This window comes from Polypterus senegalus, chromosome 3 (genome assembly GCF_016835505.1).
Source record: "Polypterus senegalus isolate Bchr_013 chromosome 3, ASM1683550v1, whole genome shotgun sequence".
In the NCBI taxonomy this organism is placed as follows: domain Eukaryota; kingdom Metazoa; phylum Chordata; class Cladistia; order Polypteriformes; family Polypteridae; genus Polypterus; species Polypterus senegalus.
The window spans coordinates 93,871,618-93,886,382 of NC_053156.1; the positions used below are offsets into that span (position 1 = coordinate 93,871,618).

At 36.4% G+C, this 14,765-nt stretch overlaps 1 protein-coding gene across 1 annotated transcript in view; it reads left to right on the forward strand.

Annotated features, from left to right (window-relative positions):
- Positions 1 to 13,907, forward strand: part of LOC120526585 (G-protein coupled receptor family C group 6 member A-like) — a 32,299-nt gene extending 18,392 nt beyond the window's left edge. Inside the window, exon 6 of the mRNA XM_039749746.1 lies at positions 12,381 to 13,907. Within this exon, the coding sequence (XP_039605680.1) occupies positions 12,381 to 13,390 (1,010 nt within the window). The 3' untranslated portion in view covers positions 13,391 to 13,907. The remainder of the gene's footprint in view (positions 1 to 12,380) is intronic.
- Positions 13,908 to 14,765: the final 858 nt, after the last annotated feature.

Genomic DNA, 14,765 nt, shown 5'->3' on the forward strand with positions numbered 1-14,765 from the left:
ATGTTAATGATGGTACAGTAAAGCCTAAACTTGAACACATCCTTTTTATTCTATAACATCAATTTATATGTCTAGGTGTGACAATTGCATGACTGTTTAAAGAACTAATTTATCAGCATTCTGGAGAATGTTATAAAAGTTCTTGCTGGCTGGACTAATATTAACTTCCCCTTACTTGGCAGAATTATCATAATCAAAACTAATGTGTGCCCTATGATCAACTTAACATAATACGTTTTACTATTTTCCAAGTTTGCTGTCTGAATTTGCTCAGCCTGAATTAATCTCAGTAAACCAGTTTGATTGTTGTACTATTTTAAGCTCAACAATGTCAACAGTTGGGCGAACAGCTGTCCGTTTTTTGTTTTTGTTGTAGAATCTTGTTTTTGTTGTGTTTGTTGCGGGATCTTTCTTTGTGTTCCTGATTGGGACCTTCTGATTCTACTTTTTTCTCCTGAACATTCTGGAGACCTACGATTGTTTGGAGATCTATCTGCAGTTGATCCATTCCCTTTGTTAAGATCTCTTTGTTAGAGTTTGTGCGAGCAGTCGCTTGCTCATGACACTTCGGTTTGATCTGGCATACCATGAGCAAATCGCATCTTTCTTTCGGGTTTTGTTCAGTTGTCTGTCCGTTCTGGCATGGGGCTGGTGGACTAATGTGTTTTTGAACCTTTGTGCCAAGGTGGCATGTTGGGGAGCAGGTGGCCATGTGAAGAGTGACAATTTTTATTTGATATAATTTTTTTCTGGATCTGATCCCCTGTTCTTCAGCTTACGGGCTAAAGCATATGCATTTTCATGGTAATTACTTATTCATTTTTTGAGCTGAGGAGTTTGAACTGGATGCCCTGCCTAGGAGCTGGATAATATAATCACTGTGTTGCCCTAGGAATTTTAAGAATGCCCCACGATATACACTGCAGTTCTTGTCGGTGGTGTCAAGTTCCACACATCAGGGAGGACACACATTGGACTTAGTTCTAACACCTGGCCTCTCTGCAAATAACCTGGAGATCTAATCATTTTGCAGTTGTTTTTGAAATTAAGTTTTTTGTGTCTGCCCATTAATTTCAATAAACCAGAAAACTTTTCATGGAGTATAAATGTTGAGACAGCATTCAGTGATGTCCTCTCTGACAGTTGTTTATCCTTGGTGTTAGAAGCCCTCTCTGTGTGTCCGGATATTACTGATATGGTTAAGCTTCTCGATCACCCTTGAAAGGATACTCTGGATCTGGCCGCAGTTAAGGAGAGCCAAAGTAAAAGCCAGTGTTCAGCCCTAGTGGAATGACACCACTTGTACGCTCAGACAGAAATGTAGGCAGGCTGAGCAGAGGTGGACAAAGGACAAACTGCAGTTCTCTTCCGAAATTCGGACGCAAATATGAAAATTCTCGCTGATGCCCATCATTGAACTGACACTTCCTTTTAACACTCATGTTGAATCACAGGGATCACCGCGACAAAATGCAGAAACAACAGGTGGAAGAAAAGAGCTGCCACGCTGCTCTCGCAGCCAGAAGCAAGCCACGTGTAGACACAGCCACAGGCTGAGGCAGAGCATGGCATGCCTCTCTTAGAATCTACAGATCACGAGTAGGGACTATAAACACTAAAGAGCACAAAGCAAAAGCTTATCACGTGATTTCTCGGCAAAGTTGCAGGATGCGGTAAAGCATAACCTCCATCAAAACACCGCGCACGCTCGCCGAGTTCAAATTATTGTGGTGATGCGATACATTCAAAAAAGTGAACCAGCTGAAACCGGGGACGAAACCTTAAACTGGGGACAAAACGGGGACATGTTTCTGAGTGGGGATGTGCCGAATGTAGTTGCTGATCTCGTTACCAGACCATGTCAGAAGTCAGAACATCAATGAGCATGTCAAATTTAATGACTGTGCCAACCATCTGACACAGTTGTGCTCGCCCCATTTTGGACAGCCAAAAACATTCTGCCTGATGTTGTTGGTGCTGTACAAAGAAAAGGTACAGCAAATTTAGCCACAATCGCCACTTTTTTTGTTTTTCCTTTTTCTACTTTGCTGTGGATTGTAAAATGTAAAACATAAGGTGGATGACCTTCTCTTCTGTTTGTGAAGTCCAAAACACTTTCATTGCTACGTTATATGCACTGTCCTTCTGGATGAGCATTCATTGGCCTGCCACTACCGTTAAGATAAAATTAAACCCATGCAAGTTACATACTAGTTAGAGGGAGTCACCAGGAATGTCACATTACATGATTGACCTTCACAGGAGCATGATGCTGACTTCTATCCGACTCTTCTGACTCACTAACATTATGTAAATGAAGGCTACGACTGAAAATTGAATGGAAAAACTCATCAATTGTCACATGACCTATAATGACCTTTAATGAACTAGGTTTGATTATGTGAGAAGAAACAGAACAATCTCAAGTCTATTTATACAAATTACATTTATAATTAGTCAGTAGAATTCACAGGTTAAAGCATTTTGCTTTTACTAAGAAAAAAATGTTATTGATGAATAACAGGACTTACTGTATAAGAAGATATGATTTTTCTGTTTCTTTAAAGAGCATAGACAACATTAACAGTGATTTCATGTATTTTATAAATTTGTATGAGGTGCCCTTCCTAAACTGTAGCCTTCACATATTACAGCCACTGTATAGCAGTGAAATTGTAAGGACAAAATGGATGATTAAGAATTTTTTTTTTGATCTAGCTCATTTATATCTGAAACCTGAGGTTGTGGTATGTGTAAATAACAAAATTAATAAATTAAAAAAACTGAAATAGCATTTTTTGGTACAATTTGTAATGCTAAAATATTGTTTTAAATAAAATGTGCATGACTATGGAAATTTATATAAGTTCATATGGTAGCTAGGGTCATTAACAAAAACTAAGATTTGCCCAAGACAGCTAGTTTGATATCTTTCAAACTAATATTATATAATGTAAAAGTAATGCAAAGGAGCTGGAATTATAATGTAACATGATTTTTAACTGGTTTCCATATAGTGGGTTACAGTATTCTTTTACATGCAATACATGTCATGTCTTTAAACATTTGGTAAAAAATCATTGCTTAACTTTTTGATACGAAGCTAGATAATGATATAAGGTGAAATTAGTAAAATGACTATGCAAACATAGTATCTCCCACATAATCAAACTGTTGCCACAGAATTTGCAGTTTCCGTCAGTTTAAAACACAAGAAAAACCAAAACAAAACAAGACATCAAGTAGTAATTTGCACAGAAAGTGCATTATCCCTGTGTTTTATCTTCAGTTTTTCCATGGTTAAATTTACATAGTTAAGACAACAAGAGTTCACTTGTTCACAAGGACTAGATTACAAGGCCTGCAAAACTTGAATTGATTGGTCAGTTTTATGTTATGAAACAAAGCACAAATTAAGAATTGGAATTTACTACTGCCAAAGAGGAAATCAACAAAAGACAACTATAAAGAATAGGAAAATTGAATGAAAAGAGATACAAAAGAATTTTAAAATTAAGCAGTTTTTCATTTGTTTAATTAAAATTTTTTATAAGGTATTACATATTGTCAAAGTAAGCCACAAAAAGAGTTGGAGCAGCCACCTGTATATTGTTTCCTGGCTGCAAAAGAGCAAATTGTTGGGTAGATTTGAGTACAGATTTGAATCCAGAACAGAATTGTCTTGATGAGGCAAAGATGGTCGTTTTAAAGGAGAGGACAGGAAGTAAAGTCATCAGAGCTGGAACTGGAAGTGACATTGTTAAGCCTGGAACTGGAAGTTGCGTTGTTAGGGCCAGAAACGGAAGTGACGTCATTAGGGCCGGAAACGGAAGTGGTATTGTCACAACCAGGCAGAATTTCCCGGAATCGGTCAGCAATGAAAAGAGAGAAAGGGTCAATACACCCTGCCACCCCTTGGTCTGGCATGGAATCATCCTCATTAAGGCCCTTAAACTGCCTCCCATGTGCACGTGTGTGACAATATATTCTATAGCATCACCTCTCTAATAAAACATGGCAAAGAGCACAAGACAATGGCAAAATGATCTAATTATTCACAGGCTGAATATTAGCAGAAGTGGCAAATAAATTATGCACTTTAGGTTTACCTTTTTTAGAGACAGTGACAAAAGATAGAAAATGATAGAAAACATGAGAAAAACATAGGCCATCATAACTAATGCTGCTCCATAATGCATGGTCTTAGAGCACCTTTAGCCATGGCTAATGATGCCTGTAAATGGCTGTAGACTTTCATTAACAAATACAATAAATAAGAATTTTTATGAGGCTTGTTGTTTAATATTGAATTTGCCTGACAGACCAAAGCTTGTTCCAGTGTGAATAAGTTATAGAGGTATTTCATCTGAATTGTAAAAATGGACAAGTGAAATCATTGGTCTCATTAGGCTTTTACTGTGCAGTATTGCAGTAAATTATTGTTGACCAGACAAGTCTGTTATCGGGATGTACTTGTGGCAGTACTACTTAGAGGACTTCAATTCCCAGCAATAAGCAGGAGTACACAGGAGCTGACAGGAGACTGATGAATATTTTAAATGGAATTGGCAATCAGAGGGAAGCAATTGCAGGAAAGATGTAGCAGTTTTTGAGAGATAGCATCTAAGTGAATGTAATGTATATGTCAAAAAAAGGGTTTTTTTCCATATGATGTTGGCATGGTTTTTATTTGCGGACTTAGTATCAGTGTATAATGAAATATATCTACTTAAACTATAAATATCCTAAGTAATTTTAGTGTCCAGTTAACAGAGCTCCTCAAAAATACCACAGAATATTTCACACATTAGTATAAGGTATATATTATATGTGTGTATACTGTATATATTGTAGGAAGAGAGCACGAATCCCAGATGAGACAGTAAGAAGTGCATTACCCAGACGGGAGGCCAGTTCGATGATGGAAATGGATTGGCCAGAGGAAGAAATAAATAATTTTGTACCTGGCCAGTTTAAGTTAACGGAGGGCACAGCAGAAGCTGAGAGTTAGGAGTGGTTCCATCCCCATATGCCAGATGGCAGTGGTCCTTGTTTGGGAACCCAGCTGGGACACCCGCAGAGGTGCTTGGGAGATGGAGTCTGAAAGTGCAGCACTGTTGGGGTCCCTGGGATTGCGAGAGAGGGTGCTGTCGAGGGAGGACCTCAATACTTTCCTTATGGCACAGAAGTGCTCCCCAGGAAACATGGCATGGCACCGGAAGCATTTCTCCTGTAGTTGATTCAGGAGGCATTGGGCAACACTCAATGGAAGGTAGAAGGAGAAAGAATTAATCTGTCCTGCACAATTGTGGCTTATTATTGGAGAGGTCTGTGAAAAGGTGCTTGTGGCGAATAAATATTCTTTATTTTATGCCATCAATGTTTGCTGTACTGCTGTGTCTGTGATTTGGGCTTTCTGGTGCACCCTTGTCGTCACAACATATACATACAGAAGCACATTCACACACACAAACAACAACACTTCAGGACCTAATTTATCATCAATAATTAATCTAACTTGCATGTCTTTCAAAAAAGGTAACCCAATCCCAGAAGACCTGATACATTTTCTTTCTAACTGGTTTAATAATAGGAAAGTGTTTATTTTGCTACAAGTACACTAAACAGGAAAACAAACAACCTCTTCTGTCATTTCAATATCACTATCAGAACCTGTATACATTTTTAGAATTTTTAATTTTTAAACGTGTTATTGTAAGTGAGATTTAGGTTATATTTAACATTATGTTGCAAACAGTTTATGATATGTGACTTGGGATATTTTGCTAGTATGTGGCAGTATGGTTGTAACTGTAAAAATGCAATTTTTATGGTTCATCTGCCCCCGTGCATAAATGTGAAACTCTTCCACCCATGGTAGTGTGGACCTTGCATTAACTCTTTCAACTTTCAGCTACATTATTTGAATGGTATGGCTTCCGGCTTCACACTGTTCATAATCCTATAAATGCTGCATGCCTTGGTTTGAAACATCTATGTCAAAAACAGCAGCAGAAGCCCTCTAATAGTTTATTTTTCAATAAGCACTGAAGGTTATTGATTAAAGGGTTTGGACTGCATTCAGATGTTACTGTGACAATAACAGCATGGAAAGCATAATAACCTGAGCTGCAAGTTGTCGTATACTAATAACTGATTGTGCCAATATTGACTTAGTGTTGTCTAGGCACTATGGCACCGAGCTGCAAATCACAAGATTGGCAGACCAAACTTACTGCTGATTGATTGATTCCAAGCATGCCATTTACCTTACCAGTGCTCTAGATTTCAAGTGCCGTAATATGAATGTTAACCGTAAAATGTCACCTTTCATTAAAAATCATATGCAATATTAATAGTACCTTTGGCTATACTGACTGTTTTCAGATATTAAATCAAACAATGCACTTTTTTAAAAACAAGTAGGAGGTAGGAAATCTTTAAAATGTTACTAACCATACAGTAATTAAGTTGCCAGTAAAACAGACAATTTTCCTTAATCCACTTAATTAATGTTATAACTGAAGGAACACCGTTCTTTTGCAGGCCCCAATCACATAGGTTACTAGACAATAAGAAACATACAGACATGGGGAAGCATGCAAACTCCACACAGACAGCAACTAGGCTAGCATTTAAACTCTGTCTTCCAAGAGCTCTGAGGTAGTAGTGATAAGCCCTGTGTACCATTATCTAACATTACATTTATTTTATGTTTCTGTTTTATGTTATGTTTTTGAAAAAAAATAATTTCCAGCAGTCTGTCAGTTATTAATATGAAATCAATATTATTGTTTCTTCAAAATCCCACAAGAATGGGCAGTGGATTTCTATTGAACTCATTTCTGTGTCAACATTCTATTCATATGTTTTGAGTTACAATTTGTGATGTCCAAATTTATTATATATTTGCTTCATTGCTATGTTTATTTTAATAAAATACAGAGTATTTAGGTATCTAATTATTTATGGTCAACAAAGTGATACAGTGGTTAGAGCTTCTGCCTCATTGTCCTTAAGTCAGATCTCTACCTTGTAATCATCTGTATTTAGTTTGCGTGTCTTGCCATGTTTCAATGAGATGTCTTTTGGCAATTTGTTCCACACCTCCAAAAGACAATAGTGCAGCATAAATATGTAACTTTAATTACTGTAGGACCAATGTGAGTGTATGCTCTGCTTTGCAATTAACTGGCATTCCATCCAGGGTTCATTCGTGCCTTGTGTTCTATTTTGTTAACATAGGTTTCAGTCCTATGGGTTCAAGACTCAATTAATGATTTGTTTTCAAGTAATGTTTAGTATGGACACAATCTTGTAGGTTGACTGGAACTAATTTGTAAAATTACTGCATTGACATTCTAACTTGATTTTGGGAGTAGAAGGGACTAATGTGTTGTGTCTACTTTGGGAACTTCCATTTAGTTACCTTTGCTTTTGTATTCTGGCTTTGTTGATAGCTGTATAAACAATATTTAAGAAGAGATAAAGGAAGAATAAGTGGTGTCAGTTTACATAATACAAAGTTAATTGACAATAAGAATATTTCTGTCAAAAAGGAATGTTAGCTTCATATGATGTGGATTATGTCGTTATTTAAAAAGTGCCTTTGCATGAATTAAAATACCATGTGCAAAAGTGAACATCCTGCTGAAGTAGTAATAAACCAACCAGCAATGTTTTTTATATGTTACCACCAACTGTAAATATACTCTTCAAAACAGTGCTAATGCCACCATTGTACAAATAGCTATCCTCCATTACAGAGTCTGAACATTGTGCATTGACTACTAAATACTCAATGCTAAAAGCCAAGAAGAAAAAAAATCATACCTGGTCATTTTAAAACCCCAATGAATAGGTAGCTGCAAGTGCTGAGAATTGACCAAACATCTGAATGACATAAATCCTATGTCTAACAAATCAAGGAATATCATATCTAAGTCTGCAGAATTAAGTTAACATTTATGTGTATATATGGGTGAACTGTTTTCATATGTACACTTTGAAGTGTTACTTTGGCCTCATAAGTGTTAATGTAACACTAGCAATTTGCATATGAAATATACTGCTCAAACAAATTAAAGGAACACTTTATAATCAGAGTATATCAAGTCAATGAAAATTCTGGGATATTGATCTGGTCAGTTAAGTGGAAGAGGGGGTTGTTAATCAGTTTCAGCTGCTTTGGTATTAATGAAATTAACAACAGATGCACTAGAGGGGCAACACTGAGACGACCCTCAAAACGGGAATGGTTTAACAGGTGGAGGCCACTGACATTTTTCCCTCATCTTTTCTGACTGTTTTTTCACTAGTTGTACATTTTGCTACGGTCAGTGTCACTACTGGCAACATGAGGTGATACCTGTACCCTACAGAGGTTGCACAGGTAGTCCAACTTGCCCAGGATGGCAAATCAATGTGTCATTGCCAAAAGGTTTGCAGTGTCTCCCTTCAAGGGCATGAAGGAAATTCCAGGAGACAAGCAGTTACTCTAGGAGAGCTGTACAGGGTCGTAGAAGGTCCTTAACCCATCAGCAGGACCAGTACCTGCTCCTTTGGGCAAGGAGGAACAGGATGAGCACTGCCAGAGCCCTACAAAATGAACTCCAGCAGGCCACTGGTGTGAATATCTATAACCAAACAATCAGAAACAGACTTCATGAGGGTGGCCTGAGGGTCCAACATCTTCTAGTGGGCCATCTGCTCACTGCCCGGCACAGTGGAGTTTGCATGGCATTTGACATAGAAACGGTACTTCATGTAACTCAAACATATCCTTCTCAATTAGAAGTCACATACATAGTACATTCAATTAAAGCTATTACAAGTATATTAATAGAATGATTCAAATGCATCTGTTTTTTTTTTTCTGAAACCACTCAACTTAATTCATGGTTGCAGTGGGGCTACAGATCATTATAGCAGAACTGGTAACAAAAACACATATGCATTCATCTTTTTTATCTTCATCTTTTCTCACTTCTGTGTGGGGTAGATGTGTTCAACCAACTCTCTCCATACAGTTCACTCTTCAGTCAGACCCTTTACTGTCAAATCTTCCTTTACTTTATCTATCCACCTGCTATTCAGCTTTCCACAATTTCTTGTGCTCCCTGTACTTCCATTTCCGTCACTGTTTTGCCCACATATTAATGGTATCTCTGCATCATATGTTCATACTGCTCCAACCTACTTTGCTGTACATTTTTAGCTATATCTCATCTGATTGTCTCATTTCTTATCCTGTCATTCTTTGCAACTCTACACATCCAACTCAGCAGTCTCATATCTGACACCACCCACATTCTTCTGATGTTCTCACTTTACTTCCCATGTCTCAGCTCCATAGATCACTGCTGGTTTTACCACCATCTTAGAAACATTACTGTTAACCCACACTTTGATTCTTCTTTCACACCATACTCCTTTTTCATGACTACTGAAAATGATACTAATCCATGATCATCACACATGTTTCCAGCATCCAGAAATGCCAGAACATCTAAGTCCATGTTTTTAGCTATAGTTAGTATAAAAATAAGGGAAATGGTAATATTTAAGAAGGCATTACATATTCACCTGTACAAACAAAGTCAACTGCTTTCCTTCCCAAAGCAGCAATGTCAAAACCAATGTCACTTTCTTAAAATGTGACAGAACCACACTCATAAACATGAATAAACTTGTTTTGATTAAGGTGTCATGAACTGTTTCTGTCATTCATATCTTTGCATAACCTGGTCACAGAAAAGCATATCTCTTCCACACAAACAAATGAGTATTTGCATTAAAGAAGCACACACTAGCATCTTTTGCAGTGCTCCGATCATGGTCGCCTTTTGGAGGAGAGATTTTCTGCAGTTTATGGATGTCAATAGGTTGCTTCCTTAGTGGCTGTCTCTTCCTTTTCGGTCATCTGGTTTTTCAGGGAGAATTTTTTGTACATTACTATATGATTTAAAAAAAAAAAAATCAAAAAGAGAATTGTTACATAACCTAGAGCCTGCCAAAAACTTTGCACCCACTGATGATGCGAAATGTCTCAAACAATGCAAGATTGACTAATAAAGAATTGCTAACTTAAATAATCATTCCTTAATATTTTAACATATTAAGACTAATTCAGTAAGAATAGTGTCAAAAACATGTGCATCAAGTTCTTACATTAAACGTTTATAGAATTTCTATATACATACTATTTTTTAATTGCATTGGGTTAGACATCTCCTAAATGAGTAATAATAGACTGATACTAAATGTGCTCCTCAGAAACACTGTTTGCAGGTAGGACCCCACTTATGAATAAAGCCATTTCATTAAATATATGACAACTCACACTGGTTTTAGCTAGCTAATATGTAATGTGGTCTCCAGTGCCATCCTAAGAACTGTCCTGGTAATGCAGCACTTCGAGGGATTTTTAAATGCATTGTCAAAATTATTACCAAGAATTTTTAAGATTTAAGGAAAATAAAAAAGCATAACATTTTTATTATATGTAAATATTGATCTATTTGTGCCCATAAGACATTCTTGTTTTACTATTCACTTTATCATTGAAATTATCACTTTTGAGAACTTCAAATCCCAGCATCAAAGTCAGTTTCTAACATTAAATGAATAAGAAATGAGCTGTTAAAATTGTTTATATATTATAATGTGCTTTTGACCCAGAGTCAGGTACTTAGATGATAAAAAGACAATGGAACTAGCAAATATGTGTTTCAGTTAATGCAAAAAATGAATAAATTAAACAAAGTAATTTGCCTTGGTGTTACAGCAGTAATATAAAATACCTAGTCAGCTTCATTGTCATTTTCACTCCCGTTATCCTTATGAGGGTCATAATAGCATAATATGCTGGGATGGTTAGGCCACCCTATCTTCTCAGCAAGTGATGAGTAGCTGTCCGGAGAGGAAAAGTTCAAGTAACTTTGAATCTTAAACAGAATTGTGGAAGGAGGTGCTCATGAAATTAACCAGTCAGTTGGTCACAATATATCTACAGAATATATGAACTTACAGCAACATTCTATGCAACTGCAAGAAATGGTAATCTAGAGTATATTACACAACCTATAAATAAAACAATGTGATAATGTATACAGTTACATGTAGTACTTAACTTTCTGTTCTACTATTGGATTTTGAATAAATGTATAAATATGCAAGATGTCATAAAGAAAAAAAAAAAACCACAGACATGAAATTCTGTCCTACATCCTACCTCTTATTGCTAATTATGTATAAATCTGGTGGTTCAACCTTGTATTAGAATATGGTACCAATGCTGGAGAAATTTTAAAGCTGAGGTGTTATGATCATTTGCACACTCATACATATTGGTTCCATCCCTAAAATAAATAATCTTTAAAATATCATATACATTTGGCATTTGAACTTTATCTTAATATCTACTATGGAAAATACACAATATATCTGCCATTAAAACATAATATATCCAAACTATACTTGTGTTTCCAAATAAGTTCCTTACTAGATAAAACTCAGATAACACTGGCAATGTGACTTTCAGATTAGAATTGTAAATCAGCCCTTAATCAAATATACTTTTCATCAATTTGTGTAACACACCGTCTGATTCAGCTCGAAATTGCACATTTTATACATCTTTCTAAAGTCAGCTTATTCAAAATGTACTCCGGTCAAGATCATTTCAAAGTACCTGCATCACTGGGAGACAAGTGTTGGGACTGTTTCCTGCTCATCCTCCATTCATACAAAATCCTAATTTATTTTGTGAGAATCCAATCTTGGAATCACAATATTCCCTAATCCAGTCACAGCACTATTTCTGATAATACTGGATGAAACTGTGCCTGTGACAATTTAACTCATGGTACACTACATTGCTATCACACTGCCTTCAGCTTGACCAGTTAAAAGAATCCTAACCCACATGGCACAGTTAAATAGGAAAATGATGCTTAACCCTACTTAAAGTTAGAAAAAAATCTGACTCTCTTTTTTAATAAAAAAGGAATAGTACATTGTTTATCAATAAACATAATTTAGGCTAGCTGGTGGCCTCTAGAGATTTGTGGAGACAGAGATGAATCAAAGGTTATGAAACAGGGGAGTGAATGCATAATGACAGAAACTACTAACATTCCAAGAAAGTCCTGGCTTTCAGTGAGCAGTAGAGTTATTCTGGTGATTGGAACTGATCACAACTTCTTTTAATGAATTATTGAGATGCTTTTAAGGTGGACAAAAATCTGAGACTTCATCTGAATAAAGTTTTATTAATAGCAGGTTACTTACTTTTTGAGTGATTGACATAGAAATAAAATCTGTCATTATATCAAAGTTATATCACTGATGCTTATATATCACATTGTTTTTTTTCACAGATATGCAAAAGTGCACGCCATGTCAAACTTACCAGTGGTCAGAAATTGGAAGTGCACTTTGTAAGAACAAGACAATTGAGTATCTACGTTGGGATGATGGATTTTCCATTGTTTTGCTGTCATTCACAGCCCTTGGTTTTTTGGCACTGCTGTTTACAACTGTGGTATTTACACTGCATTTTAAAACACCTGCCGTCAAAGTAGCAGGGGGAGACATGAGCTACATTATAGTGGTATCCCTCATGCTTAGTTTTGGTAGTGTATTTTGCTTTTTTGGATATCCCAGTTTTTACAGCTGCAACATCCAACAGCCCTTATATGGAATCAGCTTTGCCCTTTGTGTTTCATGTATCTTGGTTAAGTCCCTAAGAATATTCCTTGCATTCAAGTGGAAATTTGAAAATGGAAAGAAACTGTTTAAACCTTATTTTATTATAACATTTTTCACTGGACTGCAGGGCTTTCTCTGCTGCATGTGGTTAACAATGAGGTCACCATCAGTTCAAATAAAATATTCTGACAAAAGCATTTTAATTCAGTGCGATCAGGGCTCATCAGAAGCATTCGGTATCATGCTGGGCTACATTGGATTTTTGGCTTTGATATGTTTCCTTCTTGCTTATAAAAGCCGGAAGCTGCCACGCAGGTACAAAGAGTCGAGCTTCATTACATTCAGCATGCTGGTCTATTTATTTGTATGGGTTAGTTTTATTCCTATCTATATAAAAACTACAGGTGTGTATCAACCAGCTATCCAAGTAGCAGCTATTTTGGCTTCCAATTACGCAGTTATTTGCTGCCATCTTATGCCTAAATGTTATATAATATTGTTTAAGAATGACTGCAATAATCCGGAGTCTTACATAAAAAGTATACGTGACAGCATACGCCTCCATGGTACAAAATTATCAGTGATACTCACTAATAATGCTGAAAAGGCTAACACACCTACACACAGGAATCTAGAAAAGTATGCCAACAAGTTACGAAGGAGACACAAAAGCTGTTAGACAAGCCCATGTTCCTTATATTCACCATACTGTGTTTTGAACAAATAGAATGCTAGTGTAAATAAGATACTGTAAATGTATTCAGCAAAATTTTCCAATAAACTAAACCATTTGCAAATGTCACCTAGGGGCAAATCAATGACTTTATATTTTTTCAAAGTTCTTTTTTTTCTCAAACATCTCCGGTCACTGAGACCCTAAACAGGACAAAGTGGGGACAGATAATGAATCTGTGTAGTTCCTGTATAATATTCTAAATTCTTATTTGAGTCATACTGTGCCTGTGAATTATTAAGTGCATAACTCAAATGCATACAAACTGAGACATTTCTGCTTATAAAGGAATTAAGAGAAGAGAACAGACTCAGATTAAGGATTGAGAGAGAAAGGTGAAGAGCGCCATTAGACAGAGCTAGAGTCGGGAGGACATAATCAATCCATTCCCATTAAAAAAAAAACAAAAAAACTTAAGGCCTCCGCATTAAAGCAATGAGGATACACAACTGAAGAAGACCATACCGAGAAAATAAATTATGAAGTGACTTTTGAAAATGTACCTTCATCTACATCATTCTATTTTGAACTTGATATTAAAAAAAAATCAAAGTGTGAAGACCATTTACTTAAAGATTTGGTGTAGTTTTATATTTTTGATCATGATCTGAATTTGCTTTGGTAAGGTGCTTGCAAGTTGTAATTTTTTGATGTGTGCTAGGGGAAATTGAGTTGATGCAATAGCAATAATGATTTCCTATTACTGTTTCAAAGTTAAGAAGTGCTCAGACACTTCTTCAAATGCTGGAAGGCAGTTTAAGTCTACCATTTTTTTTTCTAAAATGCTGATTATTTTCATTACTTTCTGTAAAACTTAGATTGTTTCTTTAGTGTTTGCTTTTTGGATAAATTATACCAGACATTGATGCAGCATGTAGTTACACCAATTTCCATTATAAGTTTACAGGGTCATTCAGGGCTGGAATAACCATTCAGCAAAAGAATCATGTGCTTAGGATACCACAGAAATGTTCCATTGCCAGATTTACCATGGACCATAAAGTGCAAAATTGCAAATGGTGCAGCTGAACCAGGTTCCACAAAAAGGAGCTCCCACATTAAACGAAATGATGGCACAGCTCTTCCTGGCTGATGGCATGGCTCCATCCAGACACCTTCCTGATCACTCCGAGTAGGGTGTGTTTTTATTTAATATTTTATTTACTTTTTACTGTCATTCATGCCAATACAACAATGGGTTTAGTAGTTTATGACAGCACAATGTTTCAGGACATTGGGAGTCAAGTTTCACACTTGGCTTCTGAACTTTTAAATTCAATCCATCGTGGCTGGCTGAGAACAGAACACAGAATGCAGGGGC